The sequence below is a fragment of the Pan troglodytes genome, chromosome 1 (genome assembly GCF_028858775.2).
Source record: "Pan troglodytes isolate AG18354 chromosome 1, NHGRI_mPanTro3-v2.0_pri, whole genome shotgun sequence".
Lineage (NCBI taxonomy): Eukaryota > Metazoa > Chordata > Mammalia > Primates > Hominidae > Pan > Pan troglodytes.
The window spans coordinates 77171718-77193876 of NC_072398.2; the positions used below are offsets into that span (position 1 = coordinate 77171718).

At 37.9% G+C, this 22159-nt stretch overlaps 1 protein-coding gene across 13 annotated transcripts in view; it reads right to left on the bottom strand.

Moving 5' to 3' along the window:
* DNM3 (dynamin 3) overlaps window positions 1-22159 on the bottom strand; it is a 576659-nt gene that overhangs the window by 491242 nt on the left and 63258 nt on the right. For all 13 annotated transcript variants that reach the window (XM_024350123.3, XM_054673217.2, XM_016932653.4 and 10 more), the window contains exon 2: window positions 2853-2926. In XM_024350123.3, coding sequence (XP_024205891.2) covers window positions 2853-2926 — 74 coding nt within the window. The remainder of the gene's footprint in view (window positions 1-2852; window positions 2927-22159) is intronic.

A 22159-nucleotide genomic window follows, 5' to 3' on the forward strand; every position in this document is an offset into this window, starting at 1 on the left:
CAATCCCCACATGTCAAGGGAGAGACCAGGTGGAGGTAATTAATGGGGGGCAGTTTCATGCTGTTCTCATGATAGTGAGTTCTCATGAGATCTGATAGTTTTAAGGGGCTCCTCCCCTTTGCTTGGCTCTTCTCCTTCCTGCCACCTTGTGAAGAAGGTGCCTTGCTTCCCCTTTGCCTTCCACCATGATTGTAAGTTTCCTGAGACCTCCCCAGCCATGCTGAACTGTGAGTCAATGAAACCTCTTTCTTTTATAAAATACCCAGTCTTGGGCAGTTCTTCATAGCAGTGTGGAAATAGACTAATACAGCTATTATTAAAAAGTCAAAAATAACCCATGATGGCAGGGCTGCAGAGAAAAGGGAACACTTATAAACTATTGGTGGGAATGTAAATTAGTTTAACCCCTATGGAAAACAGTATAGAGAATTCTCAAAGGACTAAAAATAGAACTACCATTTGACCCAGCAATCCCACTACTGGGTAGCTACCCAAAGGAAAAGAAATTATTATTTCAAAAAGATACCTATACTTGTATGTTTACTGCAGCACTATTCACAACAGCAAAATCATGGAATCAACCTAAGCCCACCAACAGTTGACTGGATAAAGAAAACAGGGGACACATACACCATGGAATACTATGCAGCCATAAAAAAGAATGAAATCATGTCCTTCACAGCAACATGGACTGAGCTGGAGGCCATTATTCTAAGAGAAATAACAGAAATAGGAAATAAAATACCACACATTCACACTTACAAGTGTGAACTAAACAGTGGGTAAACATGGACATAAAGATGGGAAAAACAGATGCAAAGAACTCCAAAAGGGGGAAGAGTGGAAGAGGGGTGAAGGTTGAAATTCTACCTATTGGGGACTGTGTTTACTATTTGGGTGACAGTTTCCCTAGAAACCCAAAGCTCAGCATTACACATTATGCAATATAACAAACCTGTACCTATCCCCAAATCTAAAATGAAATTTAAAATTTAAAAATTAGTAATTTTAAAAAATGGATCAAAGACCTAAGTGTAAGATCAAAGCTATAAATCTCCTAGAAGAAAACATAGAATAAAGTTTTATAACCTTGGTTTTGGCAAAGGATTCTTAGATATATACAAAAATAATGAGAAATGAAAGAAAAAAGTAGATAAATTGGACTTCACCAAAATAAAAAATCTTGTGCTTCAAAGGACACTGCCAAGAAAATGAAAATGGCCTATAAAATAGAAAAAAAAATGCAAATCAAATATCTGATATGGGACTTGTATTTAATATATATCTGTTACAATTCAGTAATACAAAGGCAAATAACCAAATTTAAAACTAGGCAAAGGAAATGAATACACATTTATCTAAATAATATATACAAATGATCATTAAGCACATGAAAAGATGCTCAGTATCCTTAGTCATTAGGAAAATGCAAGTCAAAACCACAATGAGATATCACTTCTTACCCACAAGGGTTAGCAAGGATATAGAAAAACTGTAACCCTCATACACTGCTGGTAGGAATGTAAAATGGGGCAGCTGCTTTGAAAACAGTCTGTCAGTTCCTTAAACAATTAAACATAGAGTTACTACATGGCCCAGCAATTATACTCAGGTATATTTCTAAGAGAAATGAAAACACATGTCCACACAGAAACATGTACATGAATGTTTATAGCAACATCATTCATAATAACCAAAGGGTGGAAACAACTCAAATGCTCCTCAGTTAATGAATGGACAAACAAAATGTGATCTATCCAGACAATGGAATATTATTAGGCCATAAAAAGAAATGAAGTTCTAATACATGCTACAACATGGATGAACCTTGAAAAGATTATGCCAAGCAAGAAAAGCCTATTACAAAAGACCACATATTAAATGACTCTATTCATATGACATGTCCAGAATAGGGAAATCCATAGAGACAGAACATAGGTTAGTAGTGCCTAGGCTGGAGTGGTGGGGAAAGGTGTTATGAAAAGAGGTGACAGCAGAAACATACAGGCTTTCTTTTGGGAGTGATCAAACAGTTCTAAAGCTGATTGTGGAGATGGTTGCACATATCTGTGAAAAGACTAAAATCTATTCAACTGTTAACTTCTATTGGTCAAGTTGTATGGTATGTAAACTGTATCTTTAACAAGCTATTAAAAATATTTGCAATTTATGATAGATGATTTTTATGAGGTGCTTCAGTCTTAAGCATTCAAAGACATTGATAGGAAAACTAGTAAAATCCCCAAAAAGAAATGGGGAAAAAGAAAAATGGCCAATTCACGAGAGAAGAAATACAAATGGCAAATAAACATGAAAAAAAAATTCAACATCATCAGTTGCTGAAATAAAATGAAAATAAAAACAAAGCATCATTTACCTATCAAATTATCATGGTGTAAGAGAGAGAAGCAAACATAGCACAGTGTAAATATAGATACGCACATACACATCCATACAGATATTATATGGTTGTTGAATTTTATGAGTTAATCCCCAAGTGCATGTGCATGCACACATACACACACACACACACACACACACACACACACAAAGCATACCAAAGGAGTATTAGTGGTTGTGCTGTACTGTAAAATTATATAGATGGATTACAATAAGCAATAAAACATTTTTTTAAGTAGGTATTTTTAAAAAATCTATGAAAATATCCCCTTTAATGTAATCAAAGGAATGAAAAGAGCAATGAAGAAGGCAGCATTCTGGAGAGAAATGTGGGCAGCTGCCCACAGTGGGGCGATCACAAAAACGTTTCTATTGGTACAATCCCACACCTATGAAGGCAAAAGGGGCCACAGGATGTGCCCATCCATGCGGTAAACATCTTCATTCATTACCTGCTTTAGAAGTAACAAGCTGCAGCACAAGAGGTCGTCTTGTTACAATGCCCGACCCTCGAGGGAGAAAGTCCCTAAAAAAAGTAAGAAATATAGATTAAGGCATGAAGGAATTCTTATCACCTGTACATTCATAAACCAAGTTCCACAGCAATTCTCCTAATTCCCAACCTTTCAATGTATCGCTTATACAAACAATGATAGGCCCATCTTAATAAAAGAAGCATTTTCAAATTTAAAAAAAAGGAGGAGGAGGGCCTTACATTGCACAGAAATCCATGTACATTATCATAATGACTTCACTGGAATATGTCATTCATTCATCTAGCTGAAACTGATAAAAGTTTGCCCTTAGTTTCCGTGTATTATCAATGAATTTTGATTTTCAGAGAATCAGCATTAAAGAAAATATTTGATACTGAAATTAATTCTTAAACTCTTTTTGATAATTAAAAAACCCAGTACGCTCTTTGGCCTCAAGATCAATATTAGCACCATCATATACCATTACTAAAGGCACATTAGATTGTATCCTCTAAATATACTGACACTTTTCTCCAATAACAGGAAACAAGGCCGGGCACAGTGTTCCACACCTGTAATCCCAGCACTATGGGAGGCTGAGGCTGGTGAATTGCTTGAGTCCAGGAGTTCAAGACCAGCCTGGACAACATAGCAAAAACCCAGCGCTACAAAAAAAAAAAAAAGAAAAAAAAAAAACCCTACAAAAATTAGCCAGCCAGACGTGGTGGCGTGGGCCTCTAGTCCCAGCTACCCAGAAGGCTGAGGTGGGAGGATCGCTTGAGCCTGGGAGGCAGAGTTGCAGTGAGCCAGTCGCACCACTGCACTCCAGCCTATGCAACAGAGTGAGACTCTTGTCTAAATAAAAGGACACATAAAACATGGGATCAAGTAGAAATAAGTGTTTTGTCTATAGAAATTAACAGCAGAAAACAAACATTGCAACTTGAGTTTTGTTTGTTCTCATTCCATTTGTTCTTATTCCTGATAAGTGGACATTTTGATAAAGATCATATTTTAAATGACATATTAATAAACACTAAGCTAATAAAACTGCAGCAAAGATAGTACTACATAATATTACATCTGCAATGCCACATAAATTATTGCTGATTCTGCAATGTCGAAGAATTCAAAAACATACCTATAGCACAGTTTTTAAACACATTTAGAATGTCTCACAACTTTTAGAGGAATCATCACAGAATTCCATTCAAAATAAACTTTTCACTCAGTGGCAGTTTTTCTCAAAATGTGGTTCCAGGCCCATCAGAAAGTGTTATAACCACAGACACCCAGGACTCATCCTGAAGCTACAGATTCATCATATTCAGGGGAAGGCATGCAGCATTTGTACTCTTAACAAGCTCCCAGATGTTTCTGATGCTCACCAAGGTTTGAAAACCACTGGCCTCAAGTCAGGATATGTTACTCAACAATTCAGTGGGCAATAATGGCATGTGGCATGCTATGACTTTTGTAGGAAATTTGGCAGAACAGAGCTTCAACACAGATGGGATTTCAATGAACAGCAGCTTATAAAATAGGCAAAGGACAATGAGAATGCTCCAAAACCCAAGCGTTTAGCTGCACTGATAGTTTGGAATGGAGAGTCAAAAAGATAAAATCAAGCCAAATTTCTCCTGCTACAACTAATTTATTTGGCAAGTGCTACTGTATGTTCTGACAGAGGAAATAGTACTGAACAACCTTAAGTTAATGACTTTTCTCATTGACTTCAAGGACCAAAGTTCATTTAGAATGTCAACGTATATGACTACAATAGAAAATAGTGAAATCACAAATTTGTATGTGCTTTTGAAAATGCGACTGAAATACCATTATTTATTCATCAAAAAAATTCACTGAGAAATTAAGAAGTGCTAGGGAGATGCTGTGGGCATGGATTCATGCTGGGTAGACACCAGGAGTTCGGAACCTAATGGGAACAAAATATAGTCATGAAAACCATTAAAGAAGGGAAGATAAACTACATTGGAGTTCAGAAAAGAGAAAGAACAATACTCTCTTTATAATGATGTTTTGAATATATTTAAATACATATAACTAAATACACTTTTAATATTCTTCATGCGCTATATTAGAATAACTGCTAGTTTAGATGGCTTCAACAATCATTTAAAATTTAATCAAAATAAACAAAGCATCTACTTTGTTTTGTTTGTTTTATTTTTAACCAAAAAGGAACAGGTTAATTTGAGAATCAAAATGAACGGAGGGAGGGAAAAAAGCAAAACTCCAGAGTAAAGAGCTGGAGGGCACCATGGAATACTATTCAGCCATAAAAAAGGATGAGTTTATGTCCTTTGCAGGGACATGGATAAAGCTGGAAACCATCATTCACAGGAAACTAACACAAGAACAGAAAACCAAACACTGCATGTTCTCACTCATAAGTGGGAGTTGAACAATGAGAACACATGAACACAGGGAGGGGTACATCACACACCAGGGCCTGTCAGAGGGTGGGGGGCCAGGGGAGGGACAGCATTAGGAGAAATACCTAATGTAGATGACGGGTTGATGGGTGCAGCAAACCACCATGGCATGTGTATACCTATGTAACAAACCTGCATGTTCTGCATATGTATCCCAGAACTTTAAAGTATAATAATAAAAAAAATTTAAGTCAGGATATAAAAATAAAAAGAGCTGGAGGGCATCTGTTTGAGCCGTGAGGACCATGAGTGAAATTTTAGGATGTATAAAATGCCAAGGAAAAATGATGAATGGCCTGAATAATGCCATTTAACAAGTCAATAAAATATTTTCTTCAAGAAAAAAGGCAGAGAAGAAAGGACAGAGAGAAGAAAGAAGAAAAAAAGGTTTAGTCACTTTATATCTTCATGCTGAGACCTGTTTCAATTCATGCTTGTGACCATATATTTATATGTAGATTTAGTAACAATCCCTGTGAACGTTGTTAAAGCAAAATAGAATGTATCAAACATTATAAATAGCAAATAATTATGTGTTGACTAAAAATACACAGATACATCTAACATTTTTCTCTACATTTTTTTTATTAAGCAAACAGAACTTTGCATTAAGAGTAATAAATAGATTCCAGTATCCAACCCCCTTCTTATTAACTCACGGTTACTAGTTCCCTTCATGGCTCTCACCAGTCCTACCACTGACAGATATATTCTCACCAAAAGCCAAAAATTTTGATAATCAAATTTTACTATTTCAAAGTCTATCCTGCTTCACAGGCATCTCTGAAGTACAACAAAGTGCTAAAGAAAAAGTTTCTCTCTTCTGAAGAATGAGCACCTAATCTGGCCATCCTAAAGATATGTCTCCTTCTGATGGTCCAGCAAAATGAAAACCATATGCCCAGCACACTCTTGCTGTGTGAGCTCAGGAGATGAGTCCTCGAATGAGAAACACAGAACCTTCCTTTGAATATTAGCTCTACCACTGAATGGGCAAAATTCTCTCCGAACCTATTTCTTTTACTTCTAAACTGAGATAATGCTAACTATGGCCCAAGTTGTATGGATCAAAAGAAATGCAACAAACGCCAACCATTTTAAAACCCAAGCACCACGGAAAAATGTTACTATTATTTTTGATATAACACAGCCACAGTGTGTTTTCCCTGATATTGTAGTATTCGCTTACCTTAAAAAACTAAGTGCCTACATACAATATTTTAACATTTTGCTAATGGAATTTGGAGATAGGAGCCACAGACCCCATTTGAACTATCCTCTTGGTGTTGATCACCTGCAAGGGTTTGGAAAGCACTTATGCCTGCCTTCAGCAACAGGGAGCCAAAGCACTGACACGAACAATATTGAATAGTTCATTAGCCACTGAGCACCACCATCCAATTGAATTGTATCATTTTCTGTGCAATAGGTTTTCTCCCGTAAGCATATTTTATGGGAAAACCTGTAAGCATGTTTTATGGGAAAACATTTTTTAAATAAATGCTGGAAAAATAATGACTATTCCTTTAGTATTACTTTGGATTTAGACTACATATTTTTAAATTTATTTTCTAATATATCTATATAAAAAGAAAATATGTATGCCATTTTTCCTGCAAAATGTACCTTCAAAGAGTAACCTGAAGACTCAGTGTTATTAAATTGATTCTGTTATATTGCCCAAATGCCTTATTTGTGGTTGAACTGTACAGATTTTCAGTCAGAGAGAGTGCTTCCCTCTGGATGCCACATGACAGCTACAAATCAAATGCCTTTCTTCTCTCTCAACCCATCTCAATAAAGCGTTAATCTTCAGTGTTAACAGCTGGTCTTCAGGCAGTAAGTCAATGCTCTTTCATGGCTTCCTGACTCCTAGACAAAGAAATAGAGTACAATTCCCACACTATAGTTTAAGAACCACCTTGATGACATTTCTTATTGGCTCTTCCAGTAACTGAGTTACCAGGAAATATAGTTATTGCTCCACTAGGAAAAGAATGATCTTTGGAAGCCTGAAAAAGAACACACTAGCTGTATCAAGAAAACTAAAAAAAATTCCCCCCTGGCAGCAAATAAAGTAACTACAGAGATGGTTTCTTCAATATAGATGTAAATGATTGTTAACCAGATAATCTGTACAGTAAATAAATGTTTAACATCTGCCCTTAACTGAAGATGGGAGGCATAACTCATAGTTTCCTAGAAGTTGATTCATGGAGCCAATTTATTCAAAAATAAACAAGCTCAGCCTTGGAGGAGGATAACATGCAAATAAATAACTATAATAAGCATAACAGGTACTATGCTTAAGCTCCACACAAGGTACAGTATCAACATACAGCAAAGAATATCTATCCTGCTTGGAGGAGCTGCCAGAAACAATATCTGAGAAGAAATATAAGGTAGGAGGCATTCCACAGAAAATCAGATATACGAAGACATGGAAGACCAGAGTAGCACAAAACATCACAGAACTGTAAACATTAAAGAGAGATCAGAATGAGACAGAGAAGAGTCTACAGAAGGAAGCCAGAACAGACCTCAGAGGTCTTTACTGGTAGTTTGTGTTTGTCTATTTTCTGTGAGAACAGGAAGGCACTATAGAGTTTTAAGTGATCAGATTTGCATTTCAGAATAATCACTGGGGATTATATAGAAAACGTTGAAGAAGAGAAAGATCAAAGACAGGGTGATGAGTCACTAGTCACTAGCCAGTGTATGTCATTCAGAAAGAAGATAATAAAGGTCAAGTCCAAGGCAGTAATGGTAGAGATGGAAAGAAGACAAATGGCAGGATTTAATGATTGCTTTGATGTGGAATCTCCTTCTGATGCCCCTCCTTCTGATGAATCTCCTTCTGATGTAGTGATATGGAAGAGTTAGGATAAATGTCACATTTCTGGTTTGGGTAGCTGGTTGAACAATGGTATCACTAACCAGGACAGGAAATAAAGGAAGATCTGATTAATATAGTGCTTACCATGTGCCAGCACCAATCTGATTGCTTTATATGCATTAACTTGTTTGATCTCATAACATCCTATGAGGAAGGTACTATTGTTATTCTTACTTCACAGATGAGAAAACAGAGGCACAAAAAAGTCAGATAATTTGCACAGGGTCACAAAGCTAGTAAGTGACATATGGGACTCAAATCTAGGGAGTCTAACTCTAGCATCTGTGCTCTTGACCATTTTTCTCTGCATTGTAAAAGAAATGGGGGAAGAAAATGAGTGGTCCTTATTTGTACACATTGATCTTTACATGCCTGGGGAATATCCGATTGAAACAACGCGTAGACAGTTAGACTGAACAGTTGGCACTCAGGACAAAAGTCTTGTCTGGAGACATAATTTGACAGTGAGCAACAGAGCAGGAAGTTGAAGCCAAAGGAACAGATGAGTAGGAATGGAGTGGAAACAAGTGATTAATATGGACTCTCAGAAATACCAACATTTAATGGGTACCTGAAAGAAGTGGAACTGAGAGAATAGAAAGGAGCTACCAGAGAGGTAGCCAAACACTAGAACTCAAAATCACATTAACCTCTTAAACATCTCTACAACTCTTAACATCTCCACTAGGTGTCTGGAACCAAACATCTCTACAACTCATTACAATCACATTAACCTCTTAAACATCCCTACAACTCATTACAATCATATTAACCTCTTAAACATCTCCACTAGGTGTCTGGAACCAAACATCTCTACAGTTCATTACAATCTATCCAAATGTTTCTCCTCCTTCATTCCCAATCATAATCCACATCATCAGCATCCATAAATGTCAGCCAAGCCAAGCACCTGGGAATCATCCATCCTCCATCTACCTCTATCCTCATGCTCCAAGTTGGTCACCATGTCCTGTTGATTCTATCTTAATATCTCTTAAATTCACCCTCTCTTGTCTATTTGGATCACCACTCCAGCTTCCACCAACTGTCATATAAACTGCTACACTAATCTCACAACTAATTTCCCTGCATCTAATTTGAGCACCCTCCTATCCAACTTTAACAGTGATGTAAGTTCTATCACATCATTACCAGACTTTAAATCACTGAATGACTCCCCATGATCTTTAGCATGAAATCCAAATCTTAGTATCACTTACAAAATATTTTATTTCTGAACATTCTCCAAGTGAAACCCTACATCAGAGGCATAGAACTTCTTACAATTAATTTAACCTATTAATTCAACAAATGTGCATTATGTGTCTACTACAAGCTAAATGAAGCCTTAGACACTGGAGATATAACAGTAAACAAAGCAGAAATAAAGCCTTGTCCTCTAGTGTAAGTCTCTGTGTGCATCTGTGCTCTTAGACTTGGTGTCTAGGCACATCCCTATCCCCCTAAATCTTCAACACTCAGCTGCATGTCATCTTCTCTGGGAGTCTTCTCGAGGTCCCCCCACACCCACGTGTCTCTACCTAAGCTCTCAACACACACTTGTCTGCTCCCTCACCCCTGTGTGTTCCCTCAGAGCCTCCTTCAGTGCCTAGGCACTAAATATTTTTTACACTTTCTACATACCCTTTCAAGAAGATTCATCATTGTTCCATATAGTCATAACATAGAGAGAAAACAATCCTACATCTAATTCACAACTGGCAGACAGCTACAAGGCATTATATGGACCAAAAGAATAGGCAAGATGACTCTCAACTCACCAGTAATTTGCTGGGGTCATTTAAATTGATATTATGAACATTTAAGACCCAAATATATTCACCAAATTACAAAATACGGAATACTAGGTGGGCCAATATTATTGACTCTGTCTAATGACATGGAATAGAATTGGAAGAAAATAAAATTTAAAAAAAAATCCAGAACCAATATATTTTTAAAATTTTTTTCCTTAAAAACAGAGAAATCTCAGCCAGCTGTGGTGGCTCACGCCTGTAATCCCAGCACTTTGGGAGGCCGAGGCCGGCAGATCACCTGAGGTTGGGAGTTCAAGACAAGCCTGATCAACATGGAGAAGCCCCATCTCTACCAAAAATACAAAATTAGCCAGGCGTGGTGGTGCATGCCTGTAATCCCAGCTACTCGGGAGGCTGAGATAGGAGAATCCCTTGAACCCAGGAGGCGGAGGTTGCGGTGAGCCACGATCGCATCATTGCACTCCAGCCTGGGCGACAAGAGCAAAACTCCATCTCAAAAAAAACAAAACAAAAACAAAAACCAAAAAACAGATAAATCTCTTTTAAAACTTAATTTTCAAAGTAATACAATTTTCTGGCCATGCACAGTGGCTTACATCTGTAATTTTGATACTTTGGGAGGCCAAGGCAGGAGGATCACTTGAGCCTAGGAGTTCCAGACCAGCCTGAGCAACATGACAAGACTCCCTTCTCTACAAAAAATGTAAAAATTAGCTGGGCATGGTGGCTTGAGCCTGTAGTCCCAGCTACTCGGGAGCCTGAGGCAGGAGGATTGCTTGAACCCAGGAGGTCGAGGCTGCAGTGAGCCATGTTCATGCCACTGCACTTCAGCCTGGGTGACAGAGTGAAACTCTGTCTAAAAAAAAAAATCTGTGCACCAAAATAATTCCTATAGGAGTACTATGTCACAATATTTCAATATACTGATCCAACAAAAAAAGAAACAAGGAAAGGGAAACAGGCAAAAGAAAGGAGATAGGAAGAGAAAGACAGACAAATCACACAAATACTGCCCACCCCATGCTCCAAGAAGCACTGAGGTCAAGAATCCAGTTCCACACCCTGAACACAATGGTGCTATTAAAATAGCTCTGTACTTTCATGCCCAAATCCGGGAACTTTGCCAACCATTACAATGCAATTTTAATCGCTAGAGGAAGTAATTTTACCAAAATCTACAGATTTAATTGGAAATTTTCTACTGCAGTTTACTTTTTTTCTCTAAATTATTGGCATATATTAAGATTAGTACTTACAGATTTGCGAAGAATCATATTTTGATGCTGTCAGCTACTCTTTAATATGAAGTACTCAATACCATCATAATTTTATTTGAAAAACATATCTACAAATTCAATTGCAGGAAATACAATGCTTTTACTTATTTTTTGTTGACATCTTTAAGAATCCCAATATTTTGCTTTTATTCACAAAATTCAAAATTTCTAAACAACATATTTTCATGAAATCTAAATAATCAATAATTAATGGTTCCCACTGATACATTTAGAATGCAAAAGTTTCTGAGTCAGGGATCTATAAACTGAACAAAGAAGTCAGTTCTCACTTTACAAATACTAAGTGTTCTCCCCACCAGGAAACATGCTGAAGAACTTAATGCCTTAATATTTAATCCATTTTATTTGCTTATGCACTAAGTCAGTCTGTTCAAGAATTTAAAGCACCAGATGAATGAGTCCTGGCATAAAATAAAGGCACTTAGCTTTCACTTTTTCCAAATCACAGATTATATCTTACCCAAGTTGGCTGCCAGGAAAACGAATGGCAAAAAGCACTAGTAAAAAGATCACTGGTTGCCTACCTAATATCTATTTTCCCTTTCTTATTAACAGAATCCCAATTTTGCTGGGAATGGCAATGTGCCCAACTTTAATAGACAAATCAATCTGCATTTCCCAGCCTCCCTTGCAAATGGGGTGTCCACATGACTAACTTCTACCCAGTAAGATGTAATTAGAGGTTTTGAGTGACATCAGAAGAGTTCCTTTAAAAGGTTCTGATTTCGTTAATGTGTAACTTTTACCCTTCCTCTTCTTTTGTCTCCCTGTCAGCTATATATGATAGTGGAGCTGCAACAACCACCTTAATACCACAAGGTAATTGTGCAGATGGAAGATCAGAAAAGAACAAAGAGTAGGATAGTGATGACATTATAGGTCACTGGAACCAGCCTTGTACTACCTAGGAAGGAGACAAAGAAAAAGAGAGAGACAGACAGACAGACAATGATTTAAGCCAGTGTTTCTCACCCTTCTTTTCATTATGGTTCCCCTAATGAAACTTATTTGATATTTTTCCCCATTAAATGTTCCCCTATTAAGTTTAATATCATAGATATACTATATACCAGTATATGTGCTCTATATACACCTGCACTTTAAACATAAAAAGAGTAAGACTCTTTTTGTCCCCCAAGAACCAGTTTTTGCCCTGTTGGGGGCAATATCACCCCAACTGAGAATATGTATTATACATCAACAAAAAATAAAACTCAGGATGCTAAACATTCAGTTCTGTTAGCCACCCCTTCCTGCAGAGTTTCTAAAAGAAATGCATGTGGAAAGGACAAACTGAGCTGGGTTTTGCTGCAAACTTCAATGTATTCCCTTTCCAACCCTGGAAACATGGGCTGGACCACATGAAATCCTCATTTGGCCTAGGTAAGAGGTAGCCCTAAGGCCTGGTACCAAAGAGGCTCAAAGGCCTCCCTTGCCCCTCTCCATGAAGCCCATACATGAATCTCAGACTTTTCTTTGACACGACAGTGACTAGAAAAGGTCCACCTGTGGAAGACAAACCAGCCAGTGAGAAGAAGCAACAGCAAGAGAACACTTACCCGCTGACCAGGGCAGTTCTGGTCTAGACAGCTCACGTCAACCCCTCCCCTGCTAAGGCTTCAGATGAAGAAATGGGGCCCAATTACTGTCCTTGGTCCTGAATATACATTACCAGCTCCTTGGCAGGAGGCTGGAAAAGAAGAGCGTGGATAGGGTAGAAGTGAGCTTCTCCAGCCAATAGTGTACTCTTTTGTTTTCACTATTTTAAGATGTTAGAGGCCAGGCACAGTGGCTCACACCTGTAATCCCAGCACTTTGGGAGGCCGAGGCGGGCGGATCACCTGAGGTTGGGAGTTCGAGACCAGCTTGGCCAAAATGGCGAAACCCCGTCTATACTAAAAATACAAAAATTAGCCGGGCGTGGTGTCACGCACTTGTAATATCCCAGCTATTCAGGAGGCTGAGGCAGGAGAATCACTTGAACCCGGGAGGTGGAGGTTGCAGTGAGCCGAGATTGCACCACTGCACTCCAGCCTGGGTGACAAGAGTGAAACTCTGTATCAAAAAAAAAAAAAAGATGTTGGGGTAAAGTGAGGTATTTAATTGGAAGCCAAAAAAGTGTAGGTTGCTTTCTCCACTAAAACAGAATGGAGCACTACCATGGTCACATCCTGTTTATTTTAAAAGAATGGAATCTGATTTTCCAATTAACCAGGAAGGATTTAAGTGGATTCCTGGATCCAGCTTCTCTCTCACTCTCTAGAAGCCACATCCATGATTCCCCCATGCAAACTTTTTATTCCCAGAACAGCTGGCTCCCAAGGGATTCTACACTAATTTCACACTTCAGTGTTGACTCCTTAACCACAGAAGCCTTTGTCTAATGCCTCTTTCTTTATTGAGGAATAAACTCACTCTTAAAGACATGTTGATGCAGCCTCCTGTGGGAAGCATTTCTTGATATGCCGGCATATTTAGATGCCCTTCCTGTTTTTTCCAAAAGTACCAGGAGCCCAAGTCAAATCCTCTCCTATGTAGCCTCTCTTAGGACAGGACAACCTTGCTCATTTCTATAAGGCACAGCCTTACAGGCTCATAGTAAGTAGTCAAATATATTAGCTGCTATTATCCTTATCATCATCATTACTATCATTGTCATCATTTTTAGTATTGGTAAGTTATTCTGGAATTCATTCATTATTTACCTAAATTCATTTCTGAAGCTAATATATCACCATATCAACAAGTAGTGATTATCTCTTGCTAGCCACAGGTAAGCATGTAGCTTTAGGGAGGGCTACATCCAATTTGTCACACTGTTCAGTAGCTCCCCCTTACCTGCAGGGGATATGTCCCAAGACCCCCAGTGGATGCCTGAAACCACAAATAGTACCTGACTCTATAATACTAACAGGCAGATAGTGTATACCATGTGGATATGCTAGACAAAGAGATAATTTACATTCCATGTGGGACAAAGCAGAATGGTAAGAGATTTAACTAACTACTCAGAATGACATGCAATTTAAAACATAAATTGTGTATTTCTGGAATTTTCCATTGAGTCTTTTCAGACCGCAATTGACCATGGGTAACTGAAACAGCAGAGTGCAAAACTTCAGATAAGGGAAGACTACTGTATCTAGATTTTAGGGTGTTATGAAAAGGAAAATATATCAACATAAACACTTATAACTTTAACCTTTTCATCTGTTTCTTGGAAAGTCATCAGCTACCTAAAGACTTCATTCTCTAAGAGCTCTCACTATTCTGTCTTCCATGAGAAAAGGTTAATGCAAAACATGGAATGAATGCTTAAATCAACAAAAGAATCAACACACATTCCAACCGCAGTGTGCTCAATTCAAATACAGAATAAAATGAACCCCCTGGCATCCAGAGTATTCCACAAGCGTGTGGCAAGTGTTATTTCTAGCCACTTAAAAGCACCAGTGAAAAGAGCTCAAATACATGGAGAAGAAAAGATCTCCGTTCCCATGAGGAGAGGCATTTATTAGCACTTAATGGCCTTCTTTCATTGCCTTTCCACTGACGCATCTCTAATTGTTCCAATTATAATTTCAAGTAACAAAACCAATAACGGTAAAAGTCTATGGTTGAGTGTGTGCATTTTGAAAAGAGGTCTTTGACAGCACAAACTACATACAAAAATATATGACAATATGGGATCTGGGCAGGCAATGTGATAGTCAAGAGAGAAGAGGTGGTATGGAAAGAGCACTAGTCAAGAAACCAGCTTGGGTTTCAGCTGTAACCTCACCACATCATTTAATCTATAAGAGACTCAGTTTCTACATCTTTAAAATATGAAGACTATAGAGTGTCTTCTGATGCCTCTTCTAATTCTTCACAGAATCTGATTCCACCTCTGACTTTTTTTTTTTTTTTTTTAAGACAGAGTCTCACTCTGTTGCCCAGGCTGGAGTGCAGTGGCACAATCTCGGCGCAGCTCACTGAAACCTCTGCCTCCCAGACTCAAGCAATTCTCCCACCTCAGCCTCCCAAGTAGCCGGGATTACAGGCATGCAGCACCACACCTGGCTAATTTTTGTATTTTTAGTAGAGACGCTATGTTGGCCAGGCTGGCCTTGAACTCCTGACCTCAAGTGATCCACCCAGCTCGGCCTCCCAAAGTGCTGACATTACAGGCGTGAGCCACAATGCCCAGCCACCACCTCTGACTTTCTAAATAATCTTAAAGCTTTCTGTTTTCACTTTCATAACTGGGACTGTTAGTATCCAGTTTAAGTTCAGAGACAGCAAAGACTATGTCATTTATTTTCTTCCCACTACTACACATGGCACATAGCAGGTGTTCAAAAATATTAGTTAAAAGGAAGGAAAAAAGGGAAGGAGGAAGAAAAGGAAGGAGGTAGAAAGGCAGGAGGAAGGAAAGATGGAAGGAAGGGAAGTAGGGAAGGAGGGAGGGACAGGCCAAATTTAATATGGCTATAGCATTACATGTAAGAGGACAATGGTAAAAGATAAGCTTGGAATATATATCTCCTACTTTTAAGAAAGATTACATTAGGAAATTTCAAATTTAGAGAATACACCATATTAGAGAATATTATAGAGGTATCTGTTAATGTTTTCAGTGCTAAGAAATTAAGATACTAATAAACAAATGTACAATAAGCTATGTAGGATTATATGTTAATTATTATTGTAATACTTTAAAATGAAGCACAAATTTTTATTATTGAATATTTTTCTTCACTGTCAGTATCTAATATCAATAAAGATAGGAAAATAAGCACCAATCCATCAAAAATTAAAATACTGAAATTTGGAAATTAGGGGGGAAAAAAGATAGAAATCTCCTGATCTACTGGATGGAAAAAACCACTTCTAATATAAGAGTTCTACCATTAGCAAATAATATTGACAAAATATAAGCACTTATAATTATTTAATTACATATTTATGCAACCTAATCTATATTACTTTTGTTAATCTGAGCATGAATATGCAAAATGCAGTAATAGCTACATGCCAATAACTCAAAAGTATAAGTGACTTTTCAATCATCACCCTCTGCAGTGTATGTTTTCAAGAAGTTAATGCAAAAAATTCATATCTTATCTCCTGAATTAATGGGATTTGAAGAATAGCCCAATATTTTTAAACTATAGGTTGTAACCAATAAATGAGTTGTGAAATAAATTTTGTAGAACTTGACCAACATATTTTCATAATGGAAAAGAAAGGAATGGAATTCAACAGAAACTATATGAGTATAACACACAGAAATGCTAAGTATTTTATAAAACTTTTATTTCCATTTTATGTAGATACACGAGGTCACAATAAAATGTATTTCTTACAATGAGATACAGTCAACGATTAGAAAACATTATGTGTATCTTTACTAGTCTACTTATAAATATACGTTTTTGGTGTTTTAGATATATTCCAATTCTGTATGTCAACATGAAAAAGTAGTTATCATTGAACATAGCAGAGAATGTTATATATTTAAAGCATATAATCAAAATCCTGAAAATCACAAATTTTTGCATCTTAAGTCCCACTGGAGTTGCAGTTTTAAATAGTGGATCAAAGTAAGCCTCATTGTGAAAGTGAGAGTTTAGTAACGACTTGAAGGGGTAAGTGAATTAGCCATGCAGACATGTGCCTGGCATGCTAGAGAGGAATGAGCAAGGGGAAGAAGTCAGGTATTAGGTCAGAGAGAAAGAAAGGGGCGCCAGATCACCTCAGCCATTGTAGGAACTCTGTATTTTCTCCATGTGAAATGGGGAGTGATGGAAGAATTTTGAGCAGAGGAGTAATATGACCTGACTTACCTCTTTTTTTTTTTTTCTGTGACGGAGTCTCACTCTTGCTGCCCAGGCTAGAGTGCAATGGCGCAATCTTGGCTCACCGCAACCTCCGCCTCCCGGGTTCAAGCGATTCTCCTGCCTCAGCCTCCCCAGTAGCTGGGATTACAGGCATGCACCACCTTGCCCGACTAATTTTGTATTTTTAGTAGAGACGGGGTTTCTCCATGTTGGTCAGGCTGATCTTGAACTCCCAACCTCAGGTGATCTGCCCACCTCAGCCTCCCAGAGTGCTGGGATTACAAGCATGAGCCACTGTGCCCGGCCTGACTTACATTTTTAAAGGATTGCATTAGCCATTAAAAATCAACTGTGGGGATCAAAGAGAGAAGCAGGGAAAACAATTAGGAGATGTTACAGTAATAGGCAAAACATCAGGGAAGCCTAGACCAGAATGGCAGCAGTGGAGACAGTTAGAGGTGGTCCATTTCTGGCTATAAATAAAAACAGAGCCAGGATGGAATTATTTTTTCCCTGGAATGAAATGTGGTGAGAATCAGACAAATTTTGTTTGCAAAAAGACTTGGGTTCAAATCTCAGCTCCACCTCTGACTGAGACTGTATTATCTTGGCTATATTTTACATCGTCTCTCTAAATCTCATGATCCACATCTATAAAATAAAAATAGTATCACTTACTTGAAAAGTTTTTGAAAGGACTATATAACATGCATAAAGCACATAGCAGGACTGCAATAAATGTAACCTCTTTTCCTTCGTGATGATTATTTGTTAGAGATATATTTAAAATACAAAAAAAAAACAGGAAATCCTAAGCAGTGGACATTCTGTAAGTTAAGAATTTTTTACGAAAATAACATACAGCTTCCAAAATAAATTGGGTATCTTAAAAAATGTAAATGATTAATGCATTTTCATTAAAAAACAAAAATAGTAGACTCAAGATTATTTCATACTCTTCAAGTTAAAGCACATTATCAGTGAAATTCTGTGCAAACATTTCTTGTCCAAGTTATTTAAAAAGAAACTATTATAAGGAAGGAATCAAAAGTTTTGTTGCTGGGGGTCGGGCAAAAAAAAAAAAGTTTTGTTGGTAGGGCGTGGTGGCTCACACCTATAATCTCAGGACTTTGAGAGGCTGAGACAGGAGGATCCCTTGGGTCCAGGAGTTCAAGACTAGCCTGGGCAAGATGGTAAGACTCCATCTATACAAAAAATTTAAAACTTAGCCAGGTGTGGTGGCACGTGCCTTTGGTCCCAACTATACAGGAGGCTGAGATGGGAGAATCGCTTGAGCCCAGGAAGTCGAGGCCGCAATGAGCCACGTTCACACCACTGCACTCCAGCCTGGGTGACAGAAGGAGACCCTATCTCAAAAAAAAAAAAAAAAATGCAATTGAACTACAGCTAGAAATATCTTACTAATACTTGACAAGCCATTTCATTCATTTCTTCAGCAAACCTTTGAAAGCAACAATATTACAAGCATGTGAAGAGGCTAAACAATCTAGTAACTGCCTCTTCCCTCTGGGAAATGAGTCTGGTACATCCATCCTTCACATACTAAATCACAGTCTGCTTACATCAGTAGAGGGCCACCTCCTGGAATTAAAAACTCTTTACTTCCAAAATAGCCCATTTTTTTTTTTTTTTTTGTCTTGAGACAATACTTTTAAGCCTACTCATGGTTTTCACCCTCACAATCTACTAGTCTCCATGATGATTTTCCCATCTGTCCAGCTCTTTCACTCTTCAATAAAACTAATTTTGTGTACCATTTCCAAAAATCTATTCAAAATACCTCCCTTGTCTATTGAGAAGTTGTCTCCTTTTAACCACCTCATTATGTTAAAAGTCCTCTTCCTGAGTTTTAATATTCTCCCCTAAATCTAGTCTTACATGAAGTAAATATTTTTTAGCTATTTTCCTCCCCACCACATATACCAAAAAAGAAAAATCCTCAGCTACCTTGAGACAGGTCTCCCTCAGGCCCTCTCCCCATGCATATCAAATTTCTCCACACCATGCTTTTGCTACTTGGACTCTCCCACCCTTAGCTACTTTCTGTCTCTTTAAGGCAAGTCATTTCATTCAATTCTCATAACCAGCTGTGATTTAAGCAAGGCAGGCAATATCTCTATATCACAAATTAAGAAGCCAAGAATTATTTTTAGACTCCTTACTCCCTGCATACTCAAAAAGGAAGACTGATATTTGACATGAATTTTGAATGATGAGTTAGCATTTTCTAGGTTGTCAGATGAGGATGACGACATTTCAGGATGGATATGTAAAGACCACAGAGGTATTAAAGAGAAGTATGGAGTATACAGTAACATATGCATGTGTATATGAATGAATGTATGCACATAAAGCTATGAACTGCTCCACAAGACTCAAGAAACAAAAAATGTCACATCTTTTCATTTTTCAAATTCAAATCAGTTCAGACTTCAAAGCTAAGAGTCAGCCACAACAGTAAGAAATCTAAATATCAGATATGCCTAAGAGCTCTTCTCTCACCCCTTGAGTGGTGTAAGGACCTCAAAGATGATGCAATGAAGGAAAATTAGGCAAGGCCTGTAGTCACTTGTCCAGTGCAATCCCCCTGGAGAAATTCATTGTCTAAACCCCGTGGTTCTGTTGAAGGTGACTTCTTTCCACTGGCAGCATCCACTGCTTACCCTCCATGCCACCCTCCCTCAGCCTCCGTACCAAGTTATCTATAAGGACCTTCACCATGGATATCAAAGTCATGGTCTCAGTGCTCAGTCATCCCTAACACCCACATAGCCATACCTACCATCAGGACCTCCAAGACACTGCTTCAGTAAAGCACCAGCTTCAACTACCCGCAAAAAAAACAGGCCATCTTTGACTTCCTGTCTCTGGGAAATATCTTTCTTTCCTGAGAGAAATTGGCCAGTCTTCTAAAGAAAACCCTCATGTCTTTCCTAATATCTTTCAACAGCATTAGGGTTTGGTTGTTCCCCCAAGGGCTTTAGGTGCAGGATGATCCTAAAAGCCTGGGCCATGAATTCTAGGACCATCCAAGAGCCTACTTACCTTCCTTGGGAATAAGGAGGATTTATTATTTAGGAATGCAGTGGACAGTCTCCCATCCCCAAGGATGGATTGTATGCTTCTCTTAATGCTGTAGAACAAACAATAAAGTTGCATTTTCCCATCAAGTTATGGTAATTTTTATTTTTTCTTTTGAGACAGGGTCTTACTCTGCCGCACAGGCTGGAATGCAGTGGCACAATCTCAGCTCACTGCAACCTCTATCTCCTGGGTTCAGGTGATCCACCTCAGCCTCCCGAGTAGCTGGGACTACAGGTGCGTGACACCATGCTGGCTTTTTTTTTTTTTTTTCTATTTTTTGAGGAGACGGGGTTTCACCATGTTGCCCAGGATGGTCTTAAACTCCTAGGCTCAAAAGATCCACCCACCACAGCCTCCCAAAGTGCTGAGATTACAGCTGTGAGCCACTGCGCCCAGCCTAATAAATTCTTAATAAGCTGCCTTGTTACATATATAAGTAACTTAAGTCTTCCTTCTTTCCCAATTATACTTCTACTGAACACTAGTTGGTTACAATGAATGTAGTGCCCATGTCTAGTAGAGAATGAATTCTAGCTCTGTGATTATCTTGGCTATAATAGAACATTTTAAGCAGTTTTTAAGCAAAATTTTAAAATGTTCAAGGTCTATGTAAAATTTCCAGCCCTTAATGTCTTTCCAGTTTAGGTTACTTAAGCCCCCTTTTTCAGGAGTAAAATGTCTACAAGTTAAATTTTCAAGTTCAAAGTTCAATTAAACTTCCAACAAAAATATCTTTATCAATTTCCACATTAATAATGTGCTATGATTAAAAGACAATGAAGTACAAGTAAGAGTTTAGTCTTGACACTAGCTACAGGACCTTAAACAAGTTACTGAACTCTCTTTTACCCGTACTTTCCTTTGTAAAATAACAATAGTATACTTACCTTCCCCAGTGTACTTGAATCACATATTAATAAATAAGATAGTCCTTGGGAAATGTCTCTAAAAATTGTAACGTGGAAAAAGAAAGTAAGGTGGTATTACTGTTAACTTCCATCTTGGAGCATAAATTTAAATGGAAAAAAATACATACAGAAAAATAAAATTCAAAATGGCATCCAAGTACAAAGGAAAGATCTATGATAAAGTTACAGTATTTGCCACTGTCTAGTCTATGACAGCAAACTATATACATACAACATTTTTTAAGAATGACACTTTTATTTCTCTCAATTAGAATTTTTCCTTATGCTTCTACCTCATTTTCACCCCTAATTAAACCCTTTATTTTTATTTATTTATTTATATATATTTTTTGAGACAGGGTCTCGCTCTGTCACCCAGGCTTAAGTATAGTGGCACGATCTCAGCTTACCTCAGCCTTGACCTCCTGGGCTCAAGCAATCCTCCCACCTCATCCTCCCAAATAGCTGGACTATTTGGCAGTCCACCACCATGCCTGGATACTTTGTTTATTTTCTGTAGAGACGAGGTCCCACTATGCTGCCCAGGCTGGTCTTGAACTCATGGACTAAAGCGATCTTCCCGCCTGAGCCTCCCAAAGTGCTGGGATTACAGGCATGAGAGTTCAACCCTTTAACAAGCATTTTTTAACATAGATGCTATAGAAATTTTTCAGTCATAGCACAGAAGAATACAAGTAGTTTTTAACCAGTAACCATTCTTTTACATGGCAAATTGGAATTTCCAATCCTTGATAAACACCTAACAACATGTCATAACATGTCATCACCAACAGATAAGTCAATCACTAAAGTATGTTGCTTCTGAATTTCAACATAAAAGACAGTAGGTAACACTGACTGAACCAAATATTAGTTTAAAAAAAAAAAAGATTTAGCCTTTGATCAATTAAAAAAATACTCCCACCTTTTGGCAAAGATTATCACTCCTCAACACATTTCTGTAGAGTCAACAACAAACATTCCAGGTCACTACTTTGATTTTAAGCCATTGTCTAGATT